Source organism: Amphibalanus amphitrite, unplaced genomic scaffold (assembly GCF_019059575.1).
Source record: "Amphibalanus amphitrite isolate SeventyFive unplaced genomic scaffold, NRLGWU_Aamphi_draft 000173F_arrow, whole genome shotgun sequence".
Lineage (NCBI taxonomy): Eukaryota > Metazoa > Arthropoda > Thecostraca > Balanomorpha > Balanidae > Amphibalanus > Amphibalanus amphitrite.
The window spans coordinates 827,633-851,125 of record NW_024881668.1 but is presented as its reverse complement, the minus strand read 5'-3'; the positions used below and the strand labels follow the sequence as shown (position 1 = coordinate 851,125).

General features: G+C 51.5%; 1 protein-coding gene across 1 annotated transcript; it reads right to left on the bottom strand.

Moving 5' to 3' along the window:
• Positions 1 to 15,122: 15,122 nt before the first annotated feature.
• LOC122383787 (piggyBac transposable element-derived protein 3-like) lies at positions 15,123 to 16,016 on the bottom strand. The gene has a single exon (XM_043370544.1). It carries the CDS (start codon positions 16,014 to 16,016, stop codon positions 15,123 to 15,125), a length of 894 nt encoding a protein of 297 aa, XP_043226479.1.
• Between the last annotated feature and the right edge of the window lie 7,477 nt (positions 16,017 to 23,493).

Sequence of the window (23,493 nt, the reverse complement as noted above, 5' to 3'; positions counted from 1 at the left end):
GCCGTCACTTCTCCGTGATGACGTAAGTGCAAATTGTAAATGCTGTCAGCGGGGTTCTTAATGCGATCCACCCGATCGTCTCGGTGGTGCTGAACAATGTCTTGAACGCCGTGCGGCTCCCGGGCATCAGGACTGCCACTGGAAGGGGCAGGGCGAATGTCGCCCCCTCTCCCCTAAGGTCTCAGCTCCCACTGAAGCTAGAAAAAGGACATTTGGAGTTTGGTTGGGGCGGTGGAGAACTCTTGCGTGTTAATTTTATGACACTGGGTCAGTATCTTTGAGGTCAAATTAGGTCAAACGTGCAAATGTGCACAGCGGAAAAAGATCGTTAGATTAGAATTTACATAAAAGCAATGAAGACGGTCGATGCGGAGAAACCATTTAAATGCCAGACACAGTATGGCTTTTAAATTCAAACTCGACATCCAACTTCCTCTGCAACAGCTCCCTAATTCTGACTGCCAACACTGCTGCAGCTAGCTCTAACCGCGGTATCGAGACAAAACGCACCGGCTTAACCAGTGACCGACCCATCAAGAACGTCACAGAATACTGAATCTCTCCTCCAGGAGTGCGCACCTCTCTCCTCAGATAGGCGACTGCCGAGTAGGCTAATTCACTTGCGTCTGCAAATACATGGAGCTGCGTGCTCACTTCCTCCCCCGGTGGACCGCGATCGACCGCGGTAATTGGACGTTACTGGGCTCAGCAGCCCTGACTAGCCACTGCTGCCATTCTCTGGAAATCTACTCTGGGAGCGGCTCGTCCCATTCGTAGGGAACTACGCACAGTTTCTGCAACATCAAACGTCCAGTCAATGATGCTGTTTGTCCAAGAGGAATTGGCAGATCCCCCCCCCCCCCCACACACACACATGTACACATATGTATTGTTTATTATAAGGTAAGAAAGAACATAAGTGGACATGAATGTTAAATATTTTCCCGTTTTACTTGCCTCGTGGTTCACCGTACGGTGGACGTATCCCATCGGACCGTTAGGCCCCACCGCGTTGGCGAGGCCGCGCTAGGCGGCCCACTCGTCCCGAGTGTATCTCGGAGCCGGCGGCGAGGTGCTGACAAATGACGGCCTCTAGGGTGGCCACATCTCGCTGGTCGACAGCCACCAGGCGGACCTCGCCTGTCCGGACATGGAGGGCGCCAAACACCCACGGGCCTTCTAGGCGTCGGGGGCCGTCACCTCCTAGCACCCTGCCGCGGTTATATTTTCGCCGTCCCCGGAGCAGGCTCTCATCGATCTGGATGTGCTCCCCTGGGCCGCCCATCTGAGCCGCCCGGTCCAGCTCCAGGGCGAACAACTCCCTGGCGTACGTCCGCCAGTCGATCACCGCGGGTCGGGTCAACGTCTGGAACCTGTTCCGGGCCTGCACCAGGGTGTCCTTCACCCCAAGGCCGTTCGCGAGGCAGTATAGGATCCACAGCACGGCTGCCTTACTGACCTTGGTGTTTGGTCGCCCCGCGGTGTCCAAGGAGGCGAACCACGTCGCCCCTCCGTTGAACCCCGGGACAACCGGCCTCACATCGTACATCTGCGACAGCTGCTTGCGGCACCGCACGCAACGGTACTGGGGCTTAGGGTCGTTCGCAAACACACGCATGGTTGTCGTGACATTACATCTGCAGTTAGTGTGGTCCGGATTAAAGCCGATTACCCCACAGACCCCGCAGAGCTCGTCCATCCTACTGTGGGCCGCTTGACCGGGCGCCGGAAGTAGCCTGGAATTTGTCCTCGGTGCTGGAGCTAGTGGCGATAGAGCTTGCTGTCCCAGTGTCCGCGGCGCTGGTGCCCGTGACGCTGGAGCCTGCTGTCCCGGTGTCCTCGGCGCTGAAACTCACAGCGCTGGAACCTGCTGTCCCAGTGTCCGCTGTGCTGGAGCCCGCTGTCCCAGTGTCCGCGGCGCTGGTGCTCGCTGCGCTGGAGCCTGTGGCGTTGGAGCACGCGGCGCTGGAGCCTGCTGTCCCAGTGTCTGCTGTGCTGGAGGCTGCTGTCCCAGTGTCCGCTGTGCTGGAGCGTGCTGTTCCAGTGTCCGCGGTGCTGGTGCTCGCTGCGCTGGAGCCTATGGCGCTGGAACTCGCGGCGCTGGAACCTTCTGTTCCAGTGTCCGCGGCGCTGGAGCCTGCTGTCCCAGTTTCCGCGGCGCTGTTGCTAGCTGCGCTGAAGCCTGTGGCGCTTCCCTTCTTGCGAAGGGACACAACGAGCCAGTGCGCTGGGAGGAGCTTTGCGCGCGTACAAGGAGGGCGCCTGAGCGTGACGATTTCTCTTCGCCCAAAATTATTCCTGTCTTGGATTCACAAGCGGTGGTTTCTGCTTCTTGCATCTCGGGGCTGGGCGACTTAGAGAGAGAGAGAGAGAGAGAGAGAGAGAGAGAGAGAGAGAGAGAGAGAGAGAGAGAGAGAGAGAGAGAGAGAGAGAGATCCCTTTATTGGCAGACTCTGGGTCCATAAGAAGTAACACACAATGATGATGACGTGGCAATCATATGATGATGACGGTATGAAGATGACATGGGTACATGACCAACATCAGCAGCGCTCAACCGCACAATGCTGCAGTCCACACTTTACGCATAGGAGATGTGTGGGCGATATCACTGTAATACAGTGTAGACATTAATCGGTTTTCTGACTTTTTCAAACGCGACATGAAATTCCACACAGCTCTGCGGTAGGCCGCATCAAAGCCATCTATGTGTTCTTGCGCAAACATTCCAGAGGCACTACAATATTTAGGGTAGCCTAAAAACATTCTAGCAGCGTTATTGAAACACACTTTAAATTTCCGAAGAACCGATGCATGAAACGAGTGCCATAAATGCATGTAGCTGATGTTAGAACAATATGCATTGTACAAATACTTTTTAACCGAATATGTACATAAAGCGAATTTACGACTCAATGAATTGGCACGACAACACAGTGATCGGTACTGATGACAAATCTCGACATTGTCCACTTTGGTTCGTGTGCTCGAAATGTGGTATCCAAGATACTTATATTCGTCGACATATGAAAGCACACTATTGCACAATGATATCTTAGGAAGTGATAGATTTCGAAGACTCACGGGAAGCATGGCCATGCAGACTGTCTTTTTAGTATTGAATAGAATGTCATGATCTTTCGCATACTCGGAGCAAATGTTCAGCAATTTTTGAAGCCCAAAAGGCGTAGGCGAAAGAATGACCATATCATCTGCATAATAGAGATGGTTGAGACTACCTAGATAATGGCACCCCACGCCACTTTGGTCGAGAAGAGTCGATAAACCATCCGTATATGCATTAAACAAATAAGGTGAGAGAATGCCGCCTTGCCTAACGCCATTTGACACGGAAAAACCATCAGATAATGCCTTACCCCATCGAACATGAAAACGCTGCGACCTATACCACGAACTGAGTAATTTCACTAAATTTGAATCCATCCCCTTATCAAGTAATTTGTCAAACAATGTCCAGTGATTTACACGGTCGAATGCCTTTCGTGCGTCCAGGAAACATATGAATACAGGGCTATCATTTCGTAGGAAATAATCAGAGATCTCTTTAAGCGCATATATAGCCATGTCTGTAGAGTGTTTTTCTTTAAAACCAAATTGATGGCATCCTGTGCTAAGATATGAGGAACATCTGCTCAAAAAGACTCTTTCTAAAACTTTCGAGCTCGCGCTTGCAACTGCTATTGGGCGGTAGTTATCTTTTGCGGACAAGCTCGAAGTCTTGTCCTTCACAATTGGCGTAAGAACAACATTTGTAAGCTTATCTGGCAAATGCATATGCTTGGCGATCATAGTAAAGCATAATGACAAATGTGTCGCGACTGCATTGCCGCCAAATTTAAAATGTTCTGCATAAAGAAAATCATTCCCGCTTGAACGACCTGATGACAGTTCTCCGATAGAGTCAATAACTTCCCTGACAGTAAAAGGCTGAAAGGTATCGCCAGCTGTCGAAAGTTTGTCCTCCACAACATCTCTCTTATCAGTGTTATTCACACTATTCAAAATTTCCGAGAAATGATCTCTCCACATACTGGCAATGTTCTCTTCCCCAGAGATACCGTCAATTGATGGAGCAAGAGGTGGGCTGCTGTTCAGCTTGTTCACCTCTTTCCAGAACCCTGAAATATTATGTGGGTTCGCAACAAGCTTATCAGCCAGAGCTTTTGCCCTTAGCTCCTTCTCGTTCCTCAAACAGTGGCGCAGAGCATACTTAAATCGCGATCTGGCTAAGCGTAGCTGACAATGAATGTAACCTTCCCTAGGTTTTCCCACTAGTGCCCACAATGCATACAAATCGCAAAGAATAATATGCGCGTCCTTAACAAAATCATTCCAACCCGGAATGTTAGGATAGCATCTTCTTTCACACGCGTGGCAGTGTCCTTTAGCAGTCGTCGGACAAGTCCACCACGTGAAGACTGTGGCGTCTTTAGAGGAGGTGTCGTTTTACGATGCGCATTGCGCATGTAAGACTCCACTGTTGCGTTGAAGGCGACGGTACCGGGCATTAGACAGCTCCTGAGAGGGATCGGTGGTATGACGCTGGTAACGACGATCTGCACAACTTTATCTACTGACTTGACTCTACAAAGTTCAGGCGTCGGAACCTAGCCTTCAGAATACCAAAGGTGTGCTCGACCTTCACCCTGGTACCTGACAGCACTCTGTTGAAAAGCCTTTTCTTCCTTTCATTGTCTGCTGGGTTGGGCCCTTGATAGTGTTGGTTTTCGCGAGAGGGGGTCATCAGCCATGGCTGCAGCTGGAAGGCAGCATCGCCAATAATGTACTTTCCTGGCTGAATAAAGTTTTCATCCGCAAGTTTCCTACCCAAACTACTGTTCCTGAACACCTTAGAGTCATGCACAGAGCCAGGCCACCCCACACATACATCCAATAACCTGGCATCTGCATCACACACCGCAAGCAAGTTGATAGAGTAGAGCCCCTTTCTGTTGATATAGGCTTCCGGATCAGCCGCATGACGCTGGTCAGCATGTGCTGCACCAGACTTGGGCCGTAGAAGGCGCTAGTAACCGCTGGAGTATCTGCCACTTTGACTTGGGCGTCTTTTGCCGCCTCCTCGATTTGACGACCGAACGGCGTTTGCGTGCCGGCTGCGGGGAGGTTATCGTCTGCTGTCATATGGAACTCGTGACATGATGACTCTGATGCCACCGAGTGCAGATGCATCCACTGCCGTTCCTTCGACAGCGCCAGCAGACAGAAATTTTCGAAGCCGTGGTCTCGCTGCGAGAGACTGGTGGCCTTCTGCATTCTGGCGAAGAGCCCCATGTAGCCGCCAGCTGCCTCCTTTCTCACGCTCTGTCGCTGCTCGGAGGTTCCGTGACAGGCCGTGAGATAGACCTGACACTAGGAGAGGTGCTTGTACCCTATTTAAACTTTGTATGTAATTTCCCGTAGGAGAACCGCTTCACGTGCGGCTGATGGCATCTACGGCGACTTGCACTTAGCCACACTCCTTGACACTGGATTTGGCCAGGTCCAGTGGGTGTGCTCCATCCCACAGGTAGGGGACACATGACTCCTCTGATCGCGCCGCGAGGTCTGACTGTGAGGATCGGAGTTTGGTCAGGAATTTGGCCGGAACGTCGGCCCCGTGATACTGGCCGTCAGTACATATGGCCGAGAGCTTTCTTGTTACTTTCACGCCGACTGAAGCCGCCGTTTTCAGCCTCTGTTCCGCCAGTCCATCACCATCGTGCTTTTGCACAACCGGCGAACCCACCACAAAAGGCTGCCCTCGCCGGCCGCGCCTCCTCTGACCCGGAAGGTGACGTGGCAGGTCAGCCGGCGCCGGGTCACGTGACCGTAGAGGTCACCGGTCAATACATCGAACAAAAATCCAAACAACTAATATCCGCGGAACACCATACAAAATTGAATTACAAACCGATACCTAAAATAAACCAAAAGACACAAGGCACCTAACCAAAAATAAACATGTCAATAAAGCGTAGCGATATACTGTGTACACTGGATATTTACAAAATGTCCCAATTACAGAAGTACTCTTTAACATTTGCTCATGTATTGTGCGAAATGTGTGAACAACAAACATACAAAAAAACGTTACTTCACGTTGGCATCAGTTCTTTACCCATAGCAACTGGGACCAGAAGTTCCTTTGAACTTACTTCTGTTGCCAATCATGAGGTGAGGTGCCCTTCCTCTGAACTCTTCACATTGGTCGAGGTAATGTGCCTTTGAACAGAACAAACACCTGAGCGATCCCCGCCGCTGCTGAGCTCCTGGCTCGATTACTGTTGCCGATACAGTTTGAACCTTTCTCCGCTGACCTTCCTGTTCTCTTGTCCTGCTGACACTGTGCTGACGACCAAACATCGGGTTCGTCTGGATCCTTACTTCTCTCTCGACAAAGTCGACGATATCCTCGAAGCGCGCTCGTCTGTGCTCCTGTTCATGGATATGGTCCGCTAGGCGGCGCCACTGGTCCTGCAGGTTGTAGGGCAGCTTCTCGATGATTTTCCGCATGGTCTTTGGGTGGTCTGTCTCCCTTGCTCCGGGTGATATTCCACTCATTACGTTGTTGCAAGACCTCAGCGTCAGTGACAAACGATCCATTCCTTCCAGATCTCCTGGTTTTACTTGTGGCCACTCCACAAGCATATCCACAAACGCACTCGTGATTGAGTCCTCGTCTCCGTACCTCCGATCAAGGAGTCTCCTGGCTTCCAGGTAGCCCGATCCAGTCGTCATGTGCAGGCAGCCCCTGATTATGTCCTGTGGCTTACCACTTGTATATGGCTCGAGAAAGTACAGCTTTTCTTCGTCGTCATCAGTTTTGGAGGAGATCCGACTGTCGAAAGCACGTATAAAAGATCTTTACTTCGTAACGTCTCCAGTGAATATCGGTATCTCAGCCTTGGGCAGCTGACTTCTTTCCAGATGGGCTAGGAGAGCCTGTGTGGAGTCCCCGTGCTGCTGAGCTCCAGGCTCATCCCTGCTTGCTCTCTCAAGCCGGCTGCCAAGCGAGCCGGCTCGAGCGGAGCGGCGCACGACTGGGAGCCCGCACCCCCGTTCCACCGCGCGCCGCAGCGGCGCCGCCTACAGCGATGAAAGCTACTTTAATTGTCCATAATTTTACCAAAACATGGATCACACAGGTCAGCTTACGCCATCCCTGTCACACCATTGACGTCATCTCTTTCTCACACCAGCTGTGACGCACACTGCTTTTATTCTATCACGCACACTATTTCTGTTTTTATACTTTAAACTTTTTACTTACTCAACAACTATCATTCTCGCCCCCTTTCTTGCACTGTCACGCACTACTTCGGAGCCAACTTCAGGGGCGCGTTAGTCTGCAGGTACTGGGCCATGGCTGTAAGAACCACCCGATCACCCTGTGAAGTCAGATGAATTCCATCTCGCGAAAAATAGTGCGGATTATCGTAGGCTTTCGAAGGGAGCCGATGATGGCCACCTTTGGTCCTCGGTCAGCTCCACCGCTACAGATGGTGCATGGGTAGTTCAATCCCTTATCCTTGCCGGGGCAGCTGGACAAACTGTGTTGACCACTGCATGCTGTGCACAGTTTCAGTTCGGCCAACCGTGCACGACGTTTTGTTGCGTCCTGAAACGAGTTACACTTCAGCATCGAGTGTGTGCCCTGACACAGTTTGCATGGTTTGTATTTCAGAGCCTGCTTCTGTGTATCAGTCTGAAATGTGCTGATGTTCTTCATGGGTGCATGCTGAGTTGTGTGAGCAGGTGTCTTCGACTTTCCGGTCGGAGCAGTTTGCTTTGACGCCTGAGAGGCTGAGTGTGGTTTCTTTTCTGATAGTCTCTCAAGTGTTCGGAGGATGTCACCATAGCATTCCAGCAACTGTGCTGTTGTGGGTGTCATTGTGTCCATCCGTTTTTTGAAGTTTGTTGGTAACTTCTCCCATAGTAGGAAACTTATGATCCGGCTGCCTAGTGAGTCGCCATCTAGAGCACCATACCCAAAGGTTTTCAACTCATAGATGGATGTGCGAGCTGTGTTCATGAACTTGCATACAGCCTCTAGGTCACGTGCCGGAGGGTTTGTAGTTCGTAGATCTTTCTGGTGTGATTTTCAACAACCTTGTCTTTGTTCAAAAACTCCTTCTTCAAGAACTGCACCGCCAACTCGTAGTTGTTGCTGTCATTGGAGAGGTGCTTGATCTGGTCCAACGCACTGCCTCGTAGGTAGGTCTTCAAATACAGCAGCTTGCTTCCTCCACCGATTTTACTGTTTTTCCCAATCAACTCCTCGAAGAGTGTGAAGAAGTCATTGAATTCCATGACATCTGCTTGTGTGCCACTGAACGTGGGCAGTTTTATTTCCTTCAGTTTAGCTGTTGTTTCTGTAGCGCTGGCACCCTGCACATCAACATCAGTCTTCTTCTTGATTTACTCCATAGCTGTTTTCATCTCCAGTTGGTACTTTACCTGTTCGGCCAACTCTTCTTCATATCCTTCACCTTCTCCATCTTCATCAGCCAGCTCCGTAGCAATTGACATGTCATATTCCTCTACTTCCTTCAGCTTTTGTTGTATGCTCGACACACAATCACTTGCCACGTTTGGATGTACTTCCTCTTGCTGCAGGCTCTTGAGAGTTAGAGTGATAACACGTTTGACATGACCTCGTTTGACCTTCAAACTTCTCAGGTCTGGCTTTGAGTCTGTCATTGTGCCTTAACGTTGAGATAACAAGAAAAAATACAATTATGGCGCAGGATGAGCAATGTTACCACAATCTTGTAAATAACAATCTTATAACTATATGATCTGGTGAAGGAACTATCAATCACTTGCGACAGTCCAGAGATCTTCAACCAGTGAAGCGACACGATCAGCAGCTCGGAAAGTGTCAGTTTGTGAGTGTGAATGAGACGACACAATCAGCTCGGATAGTGTCAGTTTGTGAGTGTGAATGTGACACGAGCAGTCAGTCACAGAGTATGTTTGAACTGAACCACTTCAGGTTCTGCTCGTTTGATAATGACGAACAATATCACCCAAGGAAATAGTTGACACAGAGGGAAGTTTTGACGATGAACAGTGAGTTACCATGAGTTTTACAATTTTACAGATGTAAGGCGCCTAGTAACGCCCCCCAGCAGTGTGTTCAGGGACCACTGCTTCTTACAGCAGGCCATCAGGGCTGTTGACTGTTTAGTGCTCACACACCAGTCGGAGGGAACTGATGATGGCCTTACGTTACTCCGCGGTCAGCTCCGCCGCCACGTAGATGGCCGGGTAGAAGTAGCAGGGCAGCACACCCTCATCGAGGCGCTGCTCCAGCCAGTCCAGGAGCCGATGCACGCCGTCCGTGACGCACATCTACGAGCCACTGGGCGTCTCCTGAGCCAGCCAGAGCGCCGCGGTCTTGATGAAGTACGACTGTAAGTCTTCGATGGCCATCGGGCGTCTCCTGGGCCAGCCAGAGCGCCGCCGTCTTGATGAAATACGACTTTAAGTCTTCGATGGCTATCTGGCGTCTCCTGGGCCATCCAGAGCGCCGCCGTCTTGATGAAGTAGGACTTAAAGTCTTCGATGGCTATCTGGCGTCTCCTGGGCCATCCAGAGCGCCGCCGTCTTGATGAAGTAGGACTTAAAGTCTTCGAAGGCCTTCGGTCGTCTCCTGGGCCATCCAGAGCCCCGCCGTCTTGATGAAGTACGACTTTTAGTCTTCGATGGCCATCGGGCGTCTCCTGGGCCATCCAGAGCGCCGCTGTCTTGATGAAGTACGACTTTAAGTCTTCGATGGCCATCGGGCGTCTCCTGGGCCATCCAGAGCGCCGCCGTCTTGATGAAATACGACTTTAAGTCTTCGATGGCCATCGGCCGTCTCCTGGGCCATCCAGAGCGCCGCCGTCTTGATGAAGAATGACTTTAAGTCTTCGATGGCCATCGGCCGTCTCCTGGGCTAGCCAGAGCGCCGCCGTCTTGATAAAGTACGACTTAAAGTCTTCGATGGCCATCGGCCGTCTCCTGGGCCATCCAGAGCGCCGTCGTCTTAATGAAGTACGACTTTAAGTCTTCGATGGCCATCGGGCGTCTCCTGGGCCATCCAGAGCGCCGCCGTCTTGATAAAGTACGACTTTAAGTCTTCGATGGCCATCGGGCTTTTCCTGGGCCATCCAGAGCGCCGCCGTCTTGATGAAGTACGACTTCAAGTCGTCGATGGCCATCGGGCGTCTCCTGGGCCATCCAGAGCGCCGCCGTCTTGATGAAGTACGACTTCAAGTCTTCGATGGCCATTGGCCATCGGCCGTCTCCTGGGCCATCCAGTGCGCCGCCGTCTTGATAAAGTACGACTTTAATTCTTCGATGGCCATCGGGCGTCTCCTGGGCCATCCAGTGCGCCGCCGTCTTGATGAAGTACGACTTTAAGTCTTCCATGGCCATCGGGCGTCTCCTGGGCCATCCAGAGCGCCGCCGCCTTGATGAAGTACGACTTTAAGTCTTCGATGGCCATCGGGCGTCTCCTGGGCCATCCAGAGCGCCGCCGTCTTGATAAAGTACGACTTTAAGTCTTCGATGGCCATCGGGCGTCTCCTGGGCCATCCAGAGCGCCGCCGTCTTGATGAAGTACGACTTTAAGTCTTCGATGACCATCGGCCGTCTCCTGGGCAATCCAGTGCGCCGCCGTCTTGATGAAGTACGACTTTAAGTCTTCGATGACCATCGGCCGTCTCCTGGGCCATCCAGTGCGCCGCCGTCTTGATGAAGTACGACTTTAAGTCTTCGATGGCCATCGGGCGTCTCCTGGGCCATCCAGAGCGCCGCCGTCTTGATGAAGTACGACTTTAAGTCTTCGATGACCATCGGCCGTCTCCTGGGCCATCCAGTGCGCCGCCGTCTTGATGAAGTACGACTTCAAGTCTTCGATGACCATCGGCCGTCTCCTGGGCCATCCAGAGCGCCGCCGTCTTGATAAAGTACGACTTCAAGTCGTCGATGGCCATCGGCCGTCTCCTGGGCCGTCCAGAGCGCCGCGGCGAACAGCCGCCGCAGCTGCCGCGGAAAGGCGATGACGACCGCCTCCGCCATGGCCCGGTGCCAGTGCTGGCCGTCTTCCAGCAGGCCCAGCGCCGAGCAGGCCTCCTGAAAGGTGGCGCAAAGGCGGCCGTCCACTGTCCGTAGATCCGCGTAGGACCGTGGCCCAGGCACCTGGTGAAGCAGCACGCGCAAAAAGAAAGACTCTCCAGCGCGCGGGCTCACACTGAAGACGCGCCCAATGGCTTGCGCGACAAAAATGCCGGCTGCCTCTGGGTGAGGTGCGCGTCGGCGCCGCCGCCGCCAGCTGCGCGTCGGCTGCTGCCAGGTTAAGTAGCGGGGCACCTGGTGGTAGAACAGAGTGGCTGCGAAATCATCTTCAGCACATAGCTTGAAGAAGCTGGTTAGCTTTGTGTCCGCCCCGCGCTGCACCACCTCGTCCAGCCTGTCGCCGGCGGCGAAGCGCAGCGGCTGGTCCTCGCCGCCCAGATGCACCGGCAGCTGCTCCACCGTCGGCGCGTGGTCGTGGACCGGGTAGGCCAGCAGACGCCAGGCCGCCTCCATGGCGCTGAGGTAGCGACTTTGCTGGTAGGTGGCGATCTCGTCCACCACTTCCTCCCCATCCGCAACCCTGAACATCACCTGATCGGCGCCCTTAGTGACATATTTTATCACATATTTTATGCACGTGAAGGCGTGAGTTATTATTTCGACATTCACGTGGCAGTCCAGGGCGCGGCTGAGGAGGGGGTTATAGGGGACGACCCAACGGTTGTCAATGACAACCTGGCGGCCTGCCTGTCGAGCACGACCGTGCGTCCACCGTCCGCTGGGCTCCGGCGGCGGTACTGGGGGTACCCATTGTCGGTCACCGCGGTGACAGCGGCGAACGACTTGGGGTACCGTTTGCTGCACACGCCGTCCGTCATGCAGGAGGCTGCCGGCTGGTGGGCGCCGCACGGGCCGTGCACCATCTTGGTGGTCACGGTGGCGTGCAGCTCTGGCTCCGCCACCGGGTCGGGGATCTCGGCCGACACGAACTGGTCGATTGTGTCCGTCCGCGGCTTATCTTCGGGGTCGAGCCAGATAATAATGTGCGCGTCTGGCAGACCGTCTCTTGGGCCAACAAGTTATTTCGTGCGCATACCGTAATACGTCGTGATCTATTTCACACAAGAAATAATGCGATCCGCATTCCAGGTCTGCTCCTATTTATTCTTTGTTTGCTATAAAGAGCTTCAGGAGAAAAAGCCTGTTCCATTGCAGTGCTAAGTATACAAATACAATAAACTACATATTCTAAACGTCGGAGAAACGTGTACTTCACGTGGCACGGCTGTGCGGCGTGAAAGTGGTGACCTCGCGCTCCGGCCCGGTCTCGCCACCGCGCCCCCAGGGTCGGGCGAAAGTCATCTCCTCGCGCTCGGTCCCGGGTTCACCGTCACGTCCCGAGGGGTCGGGCGATGGTCGGTCAGTGGTTAGTGCGTGCGTAGGTTGCGACACCGTGCCGCCTCGCCGGTGCGTGTGGGCGGTACGGTCTCACCACGGTACCGGCCTCGGTCCACGCCGCCGCTGCGTGGTGTTGCAGCGAGCCTTGCGCCGCCAGAGGCAGTGATGCAGGTCGCATCCACCGCGATCGTGGCACGGTCACCGAAGGTGGCGACGCCGGTCGCGCCCACCGCGACCGTGATTTTCTCACATTCCTCCCTTTTTATGAAGGCGGAATAGCTCCAACCTTTGGGGCTTAACGGTCTGAAACAGCTAAAAGTGATGCACACGCACACACAGGAATCAACCAATGTACCATTAACCAGCGTTTATCACCTGGACTTCCCTCACCACTTGGATCTTTTGGGTCGGTTGGTTCTGTTCTCGTTCCCTGGCATGTTTCCCCATGAACTGTTACTCTTCACCAACATAGCGAAATAAATCTATTAACACGAGTAGAACATTGATAATGAACGGCCGAACGTCCTTGTTTAATCGACATGGAGCATCATTCCGCGGAGGTGTCTGGGTGCTGGCCAATGTAATCTGTAGCAAAAGATTCAGGGTCATGCGGATATGTGTAATACGATCGGATAATCGGAGGTGTGACATGGGCGGTTGTAACACGGCTCATTTACGGCTGCTATATTATATACTGCCACAAACAGCTCATTACCTGGCAACACAGGAACAGAGTGACCTTGAGTAGCACAGCGATTATCCGCCCCTCTCCTTCACACACGCCTGCATGCGCTCAGGCATGCCACTGATCAGGTTGTCCAGCGTCTCGCGCGGGATCTTCCTCCACTCCAGGCGAGCTTGAGGCTGTCTACCAGGCCGTCCCTGGAGGTCGCAGCTCCAGCTGCCGAGCGTCGCAGCGTGGAACCACCACGCTGCGACGCTCGTTGGTGCTGCCACCCTCTAGATACACGTCCTCGTCGTGCTCGGCGCGAATCACGTGGTCGATGAAGGCAGCGGCGCCGGCGTTACACTCCAGCTCCAGCTGCCGGTGGGTGGGGCAGCGGCGCACCGGCATGTCGACGTAGAGCATGTTGGCGTCCAAATTGAAGACGTACGGCTGCTGTCGGCCGAGCTGCGAAGTTGTCGGCCGCGTGCACACAGTCACGCGGAACCGGTGCACGCCCGGCCACGGCTCCAGCGCCGGCAGCGTGTTATTGACGGCGGACTCGAAAAAGCCGTCGCCGGTCATATGCACTGTTAGCGGCACCGGCTGCTGCGGCGCCGCGTGCGGCAGCATGTACTCAGAACACGCGTCCAGGCGGGCCAGTATAAGCGGCGGGCACCGGCGGCGAAACACAAACGACGAATGAATCGCTTCAACCAACAGACTGTATCTCCGAGCCCGCGACACGCCGGACGCTGTCCTGGCAGCCCTCGAAACCAGGGTTGTGCTCGACTCATGAGTCGAGTCAGAGATTTGACTCAACTCGTACTCAAACGAGTCAGGTTTGAGTCGAGTCTGTTACAATAGCTGAACTGTTGAGTCAGATTTGAGTCGAGTCGGATATAATGTTGAGCTGTTAAGTTGAGTCAGAGTTGAGTCGGACAAAAAATATTAAGGTGTTGAGTTGAGTCAGAGTTGAGTCAGTGAAATAACTTTTGACGTTGAGTTGAGTCAAACATTTAACCCTTTACCGGGCACCCATAGAAATAATTGGAAATCCATTCTTCTGGCCCTAGATCATGTTAATTTGAACCTTTGTAAGACTTTTTTACTCATGTGATTGTTTCGAGAACTTATGTTTCCAGTGCAAATCACGACACTTTGAAGTGCTGAAATATGGGGCCTCGCCAGCCTACGGTCAAACTGCCATCGTAAATTCACTTGCGGGAAAATTTACTTGGTACCGAAACCAGTACCTATTTATACTTCAGTAATCACCCCCCATGGTGCTGCCGGACAATATGCTCGCTACAGGCAACACTCGCACATAACTGCTAAATGTAATGTATTTTCCACTGAGGGGCAGGTGAACATTGCACACTCTGCTAGGTCCAATGCATCACACTGAAATTCACCCTGCTAGAAAACATTTTCATGGCACACCAGAAATCACTTTTGCCCCACTGAGGCGCAGTCATACCCTGAAAGCCCTGAATGTCCTGAGTTCTGAATACCCTGGATACCCTGAATGCCCTCCAGGCATTGTTACCACGACACACTAAGAACCGCCCACGGAGGCAACGCCCACCTTGCACGCCCTTTAGGCAACGCGTTCATGGTACTGCAAGAAGCAGTTTCTTTCTCCATTCAAACACAGGTGCACCTTGCACACCCTGCAGAGGAAGTTAGAGCGCATGATGTGCCCCTTCTTGCTGCAGAACTTGCAGGTCTGACGTGTCACATACATGGGAACATGGAACAGCGTTGTGTCGAAGCGCACTGAAGCAGCCGGCGTATGGCTGCGGTGTCCCCGAACGGCTGGAGGGATGTCAGCGCTGCTGCTGGGGACTGCGGATGTCACCGAGGTTCTCAGCAGGGGCCGATGGACTGTTGGGTTCCTGCAGCGGGCTGCGTAGAATACTTCGATCCGGAAGTCCTTCAGTGACATCCCAGTTTCGTTCAGGGCTTGGCAGTCTCAGCGGTATAGGAGTAAGGCATTGGTGAGACAGATGTCAATCACGTATGCGAAGAGCCGCATATACCACCTTTTCGACTTCATCGGTGTTCTGTACAGGTGGATCAGCATGTCACTCTTGTCGATTCCCCCCATGTTGGCGTTGTAGCTCTTTATCACTTCTGGGCAGGGAACATCATCCTTCTTCTTTGTTTCATTGCTGTACCTCTGGCAGGTAGTCACTGGCTCCACCCCCAGGTCAGTGGACAGCATTGTCACGACCTTGTTGTCCTTCCACCGGACTGCCAGAATACCGTCATCACTTGTGACGTAGTCAATGCTGCCACGGGGGACGCTCTTCTTCTCCATGTCCTTCACTGACTTCAGGGGAGGCTTGCCGATCCTGTTGTCTCGCGCAGTTCCTGTGTACCTGCAGCCCTTCCCCTGCAGGTACCTCACGAGCTCCAAGCTCGTGAAGTAGTTGTCCGCGAAGACGACAGTGGTTGATGACAAGTTCATGGTGCTGACCAGGGCAGCGACTATCTGGCTGGTGACTCCCATGGCTTCTTCTGCTGAGGTCATGGTAACACCATGGCTCTGCAGAGTCGTCTTGCCTTGATACAGCACCATGTCATGGACGAACCCATCCTCGGAGGCTCTGGAGAACAGCTTGAATCCCCACTTGTCTGGCTTGTTCCTGATGTATTGCCTCAGATTGCCCGCGGTCTTGCCCTTGTAGCCCACCATCACCTCGTCGATGGACTGCTTGCTGGTTTGGGGCACGCTCTGGAACGATGTGTTGATGAAGCTGAAGAGCGGTCGTATCTTGAAAAAGCGATCAACGCTGCCACCTGCTCGTGAGTTGTCGTTGAAATGCAGTGTCCTCCGCAGCAGGCGAAACCTCTTCGAGGACATCACTTCAGCCACTTGGGGAACCCTGAGTTTCATAGACCAGTAGTCTTCCAGTGATGGAGCTTCCATGACACCCATGTACAGCAGCACAGCGACAAAATTCACGATTTCGTCATCGGTGGTAGAGAAGGTGGTGTTCACGTCCTTTTGGGTGGCATAAAGGTTGGTCTGGTATGCGATGTGCCGGACCATCTGCTCACTGAAGAAGGTGAAAAAGTACTGTTGTGGACTCCTCACATAGAGAGGCGCCGGGTGCTCAAAAGCTGGCAGAGCTGGATAAGAGACGTCCACTTTCTGCCAAGTTGTAGGCGGCTCTTCGCGTCATCGATCAATCACTAAAAACACACATCAATCGCGCTCACAACTCGTCTTTCAAAGTGTCTCTGTATGCCTCTGGCCTCTGTACCACAGCTTACAACTCGCCGAGCACCTGCTTGAAGCCGGTGTAGTTATGGTCGGGTGTCGGGTACCGCCGCCTGATTCCCCACACCACGCAGCAGGGACGGCGCGGCGCACCCGCGAACCAGTGGGGTACCTATGCTCTATGTGTGGGCTGCGAAGTCGCGTCCAAATACGCAACTCGTTTTGTTGTGTTGAGACTCCCGCCTGCCGTGGGCGACATGGAGCGGATAGTCGGAGTGTGGTTTATGATTTTAGGGCGCTCGGATGTCCAAATGAAACGGCCTCCAATTCCATCACACATCGTTATGATATTATCCATTCACTCTATACATACTCACCGATGGCGGGTCAGCCCTCATGCGTCGATAGCCGGCGGTTCTCGGTCGTTTGTTCTCCACGCAACATGGGATCCTTGACTCAAAAAGCGAATCCACTACGGATGTGGCGATTCATGAACGCCAGGACTGAGTTCGTTGTGACGAATTTGCTTCCATTTATGATACGCCTGGCCCCTATGTTGATTGCGGCATCTATAGCAATCCCTTTAGGGTAGGGCTGATAATCCCGGGACTTTTTGGCAATCCCGGGATCCCGGGATTTTAGAAATGCAATCCCGGGATATCCCGGGATCCCGGGATTGAGCAGTTTTTATTTTAACCTGTCTACAAAGCAGAATTTTCTTGCAATATCGTATGTATATGGCGCATCCTTACCATCATAAACACAATACCAGGCATACACCTTCACCCCGAACAAATATAAGAGCATGAATGACATTGATCATTGTATTTCTTGTTAATATTTCGAGTCAGGATACAGTAGACGTGCCTACGGATTGTGGTCGTCTGACCAGCAGCATGTCCTGGTCACATTCACTTGTTACGGTAGTAGCACTTGAGGAAGCAAAGTGCATCAACGACTTCGTCGCCGAGACTCGACCGCACTTTTGTGACGATATTCCCGACAGTGGAAAACACTCGTTCCGATTCAACGCTCGTAGGAACTATGCCCTTCAGCCAGTTGTAGGACAGCGCTACCATGTCTGTCCTTCCTGAGATAGGTAAATTTTCCAATTCTTTCCTTATGGCCTTCGTCATCATCAGAGAAGATTGCGAAAAGTTAATCCCAGACGGGCATGAACTGGTGCCTTGCTCTGGAGCTCTAACCTCATCTAGAGCTTGTTGAAGCATCGACTGAAGAGACGGCGCTGATTCAGGATTATCAGCGTCCATCACTTCTGTATCTACACCTACTTCGGTATCATGCATCTATTCTCCCAATCTTTCCATCATGTGGACAACTAAGTCCTGTGCTTCCTTGCGAGAGGCACTAGGAAAAATATCTTTCCAGTCTCTGTCTGCCGACATTTTGTTATGGAGCGATTGTAGGACTTTAGCCGCACGTGACCGTCTCTGTCGGATGCGCTGTTTCAACGCATTTTAACGCAGTTTACATGCAATCGCGCAGTCCTCCTTGTCAAGCGCGCTTAACATAAACTTTAGAGCAGCTTCAGCCTCCAATAGTCCACTTTCTCTCCTGCATAGCGCTTCTGCTCCGAGTTTCATGATTCTCAGGCAGCGAATGAGCGCAGGTATGGCGGCGTATTCATAATCATCGATCATTTTCATACGTTTGTCTCCTATGTCAATGAGTGCTTTGTGGACAGCTGCTTTGAGGTTATCAAATCGTTCTAGCATGTCATACAAACTATTCCATCGGGTTTTACAGTCTAGCACTAGCATCAGTTCCTGCCCACGCTCCTCTCTGACGTATTTCTGAAGGACTTCATTTCGTACGGGCGATTTTCTAAACCAGCGGACAATGTTTCTAATGCTTTTAACGACTGGAGAGAGCGAACTATGTAGTTCGCGGTGACCAGTAGCACCAGTAGTGTTTTCTTCCACGTTGTCGTCCTCATCCTCGTCATCAACGTCGGATTCATCTGACGAGTTCACCTGCAAGGCGACAATATCCTTACCTTATTAATCTATATAAGTTGTACATATATTAAGGGGTCATCCTGCTGTGTTGGCTCCTCGGATTATTTGTAGATGAAGATTTACGACTCTTTATGCTTTAACCCTCGCCCGCACATGCCATTTTCCCATCCTAGAACGCACATGGGGGGGGTGGTTGCCACCCCCCCCCCCCCGCGCCATTTCGTTCCTGTTGGAGATAGAGCTTAGCAGTAAAGACCAAAAAGATTCTTTGGGAAGAGACGAATCCAATGATACCCAGTTTTACCTTCTCAGGTCAGTCATTGACCTTCCAGGTCAGGTCAAACTAAAAAATGTTGCTGTTTTGGGTCACCGTTGGATATCAAGTGCGCTGCTTATCAAATACCGATGACGATGCTGTTTTCTGGTGCCAAGCCAGCTAGAACCTCTTTGTCACACTATCCGACCAGAATTTTGCTGCTGAGGTCATTTCAGGTCAAGTTAGGTCAAGGTCAATTATATGTGTTTGTATGTCTGTGTGTGTCTGTGTGTATACTGATGTGTGCACCGATTGTTTTTGGGCCCATATCACATGAAATCATGATCTGAGAAGCTTTTACCAAAAATGCAGTAAAAAAACTGCACAAAAAGTAAATTCAGCTTGCCTAAAACGCAATTATCTTAGATGACCTAGGTTGACCTTGACCCTGACCTTGACCCCTGTACATCGTCAAACAATATGTTCCATGATAGGTGGGAGGTAAGACTGGCAAAAAAGGCCGAAATCAGGGTGTCAAAAGCTCACAAGGCCCATGGCAAACGCAAGATGTTGAGAATTGGCCATTTGGGTCATGACATGACCTGAAAAACAAGGTCATATCTCCGAAACCAAAAATCACAGAAACTTGAAATTTTCAGTGGACATTAAGAAAGGATAGACGAGCAGCTATACGAAAAATCAGCCTTCTAGCTCTAAAAATGTTGAGTGCAGAGCAGAAAGACTACCTGGGGGGGGGGGGGGTGGCAACCACCCCCCCCCCATGTGCGGGCGAGGGTTAAGGAGAGTAATTGCGCGATGCGGATGAAACTGAGCTCGATGCTCTTAAGCCTTGTTCTCTGGGTGAAATGTTGTTTGTTCTTTGACTCTTATGAAGTGAAATCGCACAGTAAATGATACGAACTGTGGTGCACAATTTTCTACCATTTCGTCACTGTTATTCTATTTTCACGCTAGGTGCCTATATCAGATGTATGCATAATTGTATACTAAGCTCACCTGGTTAGGTCCACCACCACCACGGTCGTCATCTGCTTGTTCAGAGGTCTGCCCGGCGTCACCCGAGTACAGAGCGTCGACAACGGCGAGGTGAACACCGTGTGCGAAGCAGAGTTGGTGCTCACATGGCAGTGACTTCCCGAATTTCACCATCACCGAAGCTCCGTCGGTTGTGACGCAGGTGACGTGCTTACTGAGTTCAAGGCCAAATTCTGCCAGCTTGCCCTGCAGAAGATCCAGACATTTCTCTGCTGGCATCGATCCGTGACAACGCGCGACACCGAGACCCCACATGTTACCTTCGCAGTGGACAGTCACGCTCATATAGCGACGGTTTTTCAGGGACGTATACTCGTCGATCGTAAGTGAGAACCGTTTGCCATTTGACAATTCTTCGGCCAGCTTCGCCTTCACGTCACACTTCAGGCGAGCACAGTGTTTGAGGACACGCCGGCGGATCGTGTTGTGATGGGTTGGAAGGTTTTTATATCCTTTAGCAGCCAAAAGTCCGCGTAGGTCCGGTGAGGTACAGAAAACTGTAAAAGGTATCCCATCTCTCGCGCACATTCTAGCTAGGATAGCATCCAGGTCGTCGTCCGTTTTGGAAACATAGTAGCAATCTAAGGTCTTCATTCCTTTTAGATGCGGTGCCGTGGTTTTAGCGCTCTCACCTTGACCTTCGCCGGACACGTTTTGCGGCGTCTCTCCGGATCGGGATGGTCCAGCAACACTCATATCACCATGCTTGCTCCTGAGGTGGACGTGAAGTCCTTTGGTGGAACCTCCAGATATTTTCAGTACCTTTTTACAAAGACGACACTTTGCTGTGTGGCCATCTTGACTTCTTAGATAATGTTCCCACACCGCACTGCCTTTAAATTCAGCAAAATCCGACATTTTGGCAAAGTTAGCTATAGCTTATCACAAAGGCACGTAATTAATAATTATTCACTAACGGTAACCATGCCCAGGGCGCCCGGCCAGCCTCATGGATCGTCCAGCCACGGGGCACTGACAGTAACTGAGCCACCAGACGTGCTCCCACAGTCACACAGAGAAGACGGCCGACCTCCTCCCACTCGATGGACTCGAATTCGATAGTCGGCATAGTATGTCATCGTACAAAATGATCTGTTAAACCGAGTACGCGGGGGACGTCGCGGGGAGCGAGAGATGAGCCGAGAGAGAGCTCGTCTCTCGCCACATTGTGAAGGCTGAGACGGTGTGAAACAATGTCAATTAGGTATATATGTAACCAATACTTGTGCATAACGACTTTGCACGGCGTAAGTAAGATCTTTGGACATAAAACTGCACTGTAATGCGTTGTTACTCACTTACCTTTTTTTACATACCTACTATCAGCTACACTTTATGAACGATGTTTCTGTACGGAAAATATCGGGATCCCGAAATCCCGATGCTTCTAATCCCGGGATTCGGGATTAATACAATCCCGGGATCCCGGGATCCCGATCCCGGGATTATCAGCCCTACTCAGGGGCGTAGGATCCTATACAGTTGGGCTGGTCAGCCCCCCCAACTTGCCAGTCAGCCCCCCCCCCCCAACATTTTAAAATATGGCCAAATCAAAGAAAGCTCAACTTGGCAAGGTTAAATGGTACTATTTTGGGGAGTAGAAAGCAGGCGTCACACTTCTTTTTGCAACCAAGGAAAGACGCTGTAAATTAGGTTGTAGGTTTTAGGTGGTAGGTTTTAGGTTGTATGTAGGTTGCAGGTTTTTAGTTGTAGGTTGTATGTGAAGTTAGGCCAGGTTTGGTTAGGTTTGGCTTGGTTTGGTCCGATTAGAAAGCAGCTCTGGAGTCTGGGTACAGCGCCTCTCTGCTTTACGACTACCCAATTTTGGCCTTAAGACTAACTGGGGGCCTTGAAAATGTGCATTGCAATGGAGGGAGTAAGTTTAATTTATAAAATGACTTTCGAGTCATAAGAAAGAAAATACTAGGAAAACAAAACCAGGAAGGTACACTACACACACATAAGAAATCAACTGTGGTTTTAGCAAGCCGGAGGCCGAAGGCCCTTTGCAGAGATGAGGTCCTCTGTAGAGAGGCCCCCCTGTAAAGACTAGAGAGGAGGCCCTCTGAAGAAAGGATGCCCTCTGAAAGGGATAGACCCTCAGTAGAGAGAAGTCCTCTGTAGAGAGGAGGCCTTCTGTAGTTTGAGAGACCCTGTAAAAAGAGGAGGCCCACAGTAGAGCGGTGGTCCTCTGTAGAGAGGAGGCCCCTCTGTTTTTTTTTTTGCAAATTGTTGTACGCACAGGTCAATCAAATGCTCTTGCAAATTTTCTCGGCGCTCCGTGCCTCCGATTCTTACACCAATCAATAAGAAAGGTCGTGACTGTAATAACACCAACAATGTCAAATTGAATCAAAATTCATATGTGTACTGCTAAGGAACTCCGGCTTGTACTAGCATGCTAAAAGGGTCATAAAATTTGTGTTTTAGAGCTATGTTTAAAAAAAAAATGCAAATTTTCGCCGCGCTTCGCGCCGCCGATTCATAAACATAACAGAGATCGCTACTGTATGCTTCTAATGCATTAGGCTAAAAGTGCGGTAACAATATCAACTTCTGGGTTTTTAAGTCGGTCGATACGTCCCCCCCCCCCCAGTGAGAAATCCGTGGCGACGCACTTGCATAGGTGAATTTAACTAAAACTACTAAGCCGAGTGACTTATAACGATAAAGCTTCATCTTAGAAACGACGAAGACAAAATGTCTTTTGATCTCGACATACTCGCTCCCCCTCCCCCGGTCGTCAGAATTCATCCATCAGACCCGGCATGTCGGCCGACCTGTAACCTCCCCCCCCCCCCCCACCACAAAAAAAAAACGTTCGCCTAGATGCTCCCTTGCCCTCTGTAGAGAGGAGGCCCCCTGTAGAGAGTAGGTCTCCCGGGATCCTCCGCCCCCCCCCCCCTGGCCAAATCCTAGGTACGTGCCTGCAATTGTTTCTTGCATTTTGTTCGGAGTATTCGTGTAGCTACACGACCTACAACTTTAAAAATAAAATTATGCTTCCAATGATATGCAGAATGCGGGGGTTTTGCGAAATACTACAACAGAAATTGTTCTGTGACGTTCCTGCAGCTTTACAGATCACGATCGCCTACTTTGTCGATACCGCTATCGTGGCCCTAAAAGTAGTCGAGGTGATCCCTGAAACAGCCAAAAGGAAGCCATTAAACAGTCTACAATCTTTAGGTACACAAAAACTTGACTCTTCCGAAATGAAGCATGGGTGATTGGTGAAAAATGAGTACCTAGATTTAAGGAAAGTGAGGGTCCCTCTAAGGAGCCCGTTAAACAGTATGCCAAACTAGGGGATAGGAATCTAAATACTGAATCAATCAATAAATGGAATCTCTCATCAGCGTGAACCCGCGCCCCATTGGGGTCTGCCGAGCATCGCGCCCTGCTGGGGGGGGGGGGGGGGAGGCAAATTGGCCCCCTCCCCCCTAAGATCTCGAGAACCACGCAACCTAGCGACAAGCAGTAAACGGCTTTGGATAGCCCCAACAGGGAACTACCTTGTGACCCAATTTCGTTGACCTAGGTCAAACCGATGACGTCACAGGTCAGGTCAAATGTCGAATTTTCACCGTTTGCAGGCATTTCAAGAAATGCGTTGTAAAATCGAGTTAAGTGCATTTCATTGCAAGTCATCGATGGGGTATTGTTTGTCAAACACATATTTTGCTATTTAATGTCACTGATACCAGGTCAGGTCACAGAGGTCAGGTCACTGAGGGTCAAAATATGAAAATACCATGTGATGCATCTTTTATGGTCCATTTTACATGACAAATGCGATTATGTGGGTCAGGCAGCCTTTGGGGCC

Excerpts from the sequence above, each read along its gene's own strand:
- LOC122383787 (XM_043370544.1), bottom strand. The coding sequence starts at position 16,016 with ATGTCCTCGAAGAGGTTTCGCCTGCTGCGGAGGACACTGCATTTCAAC.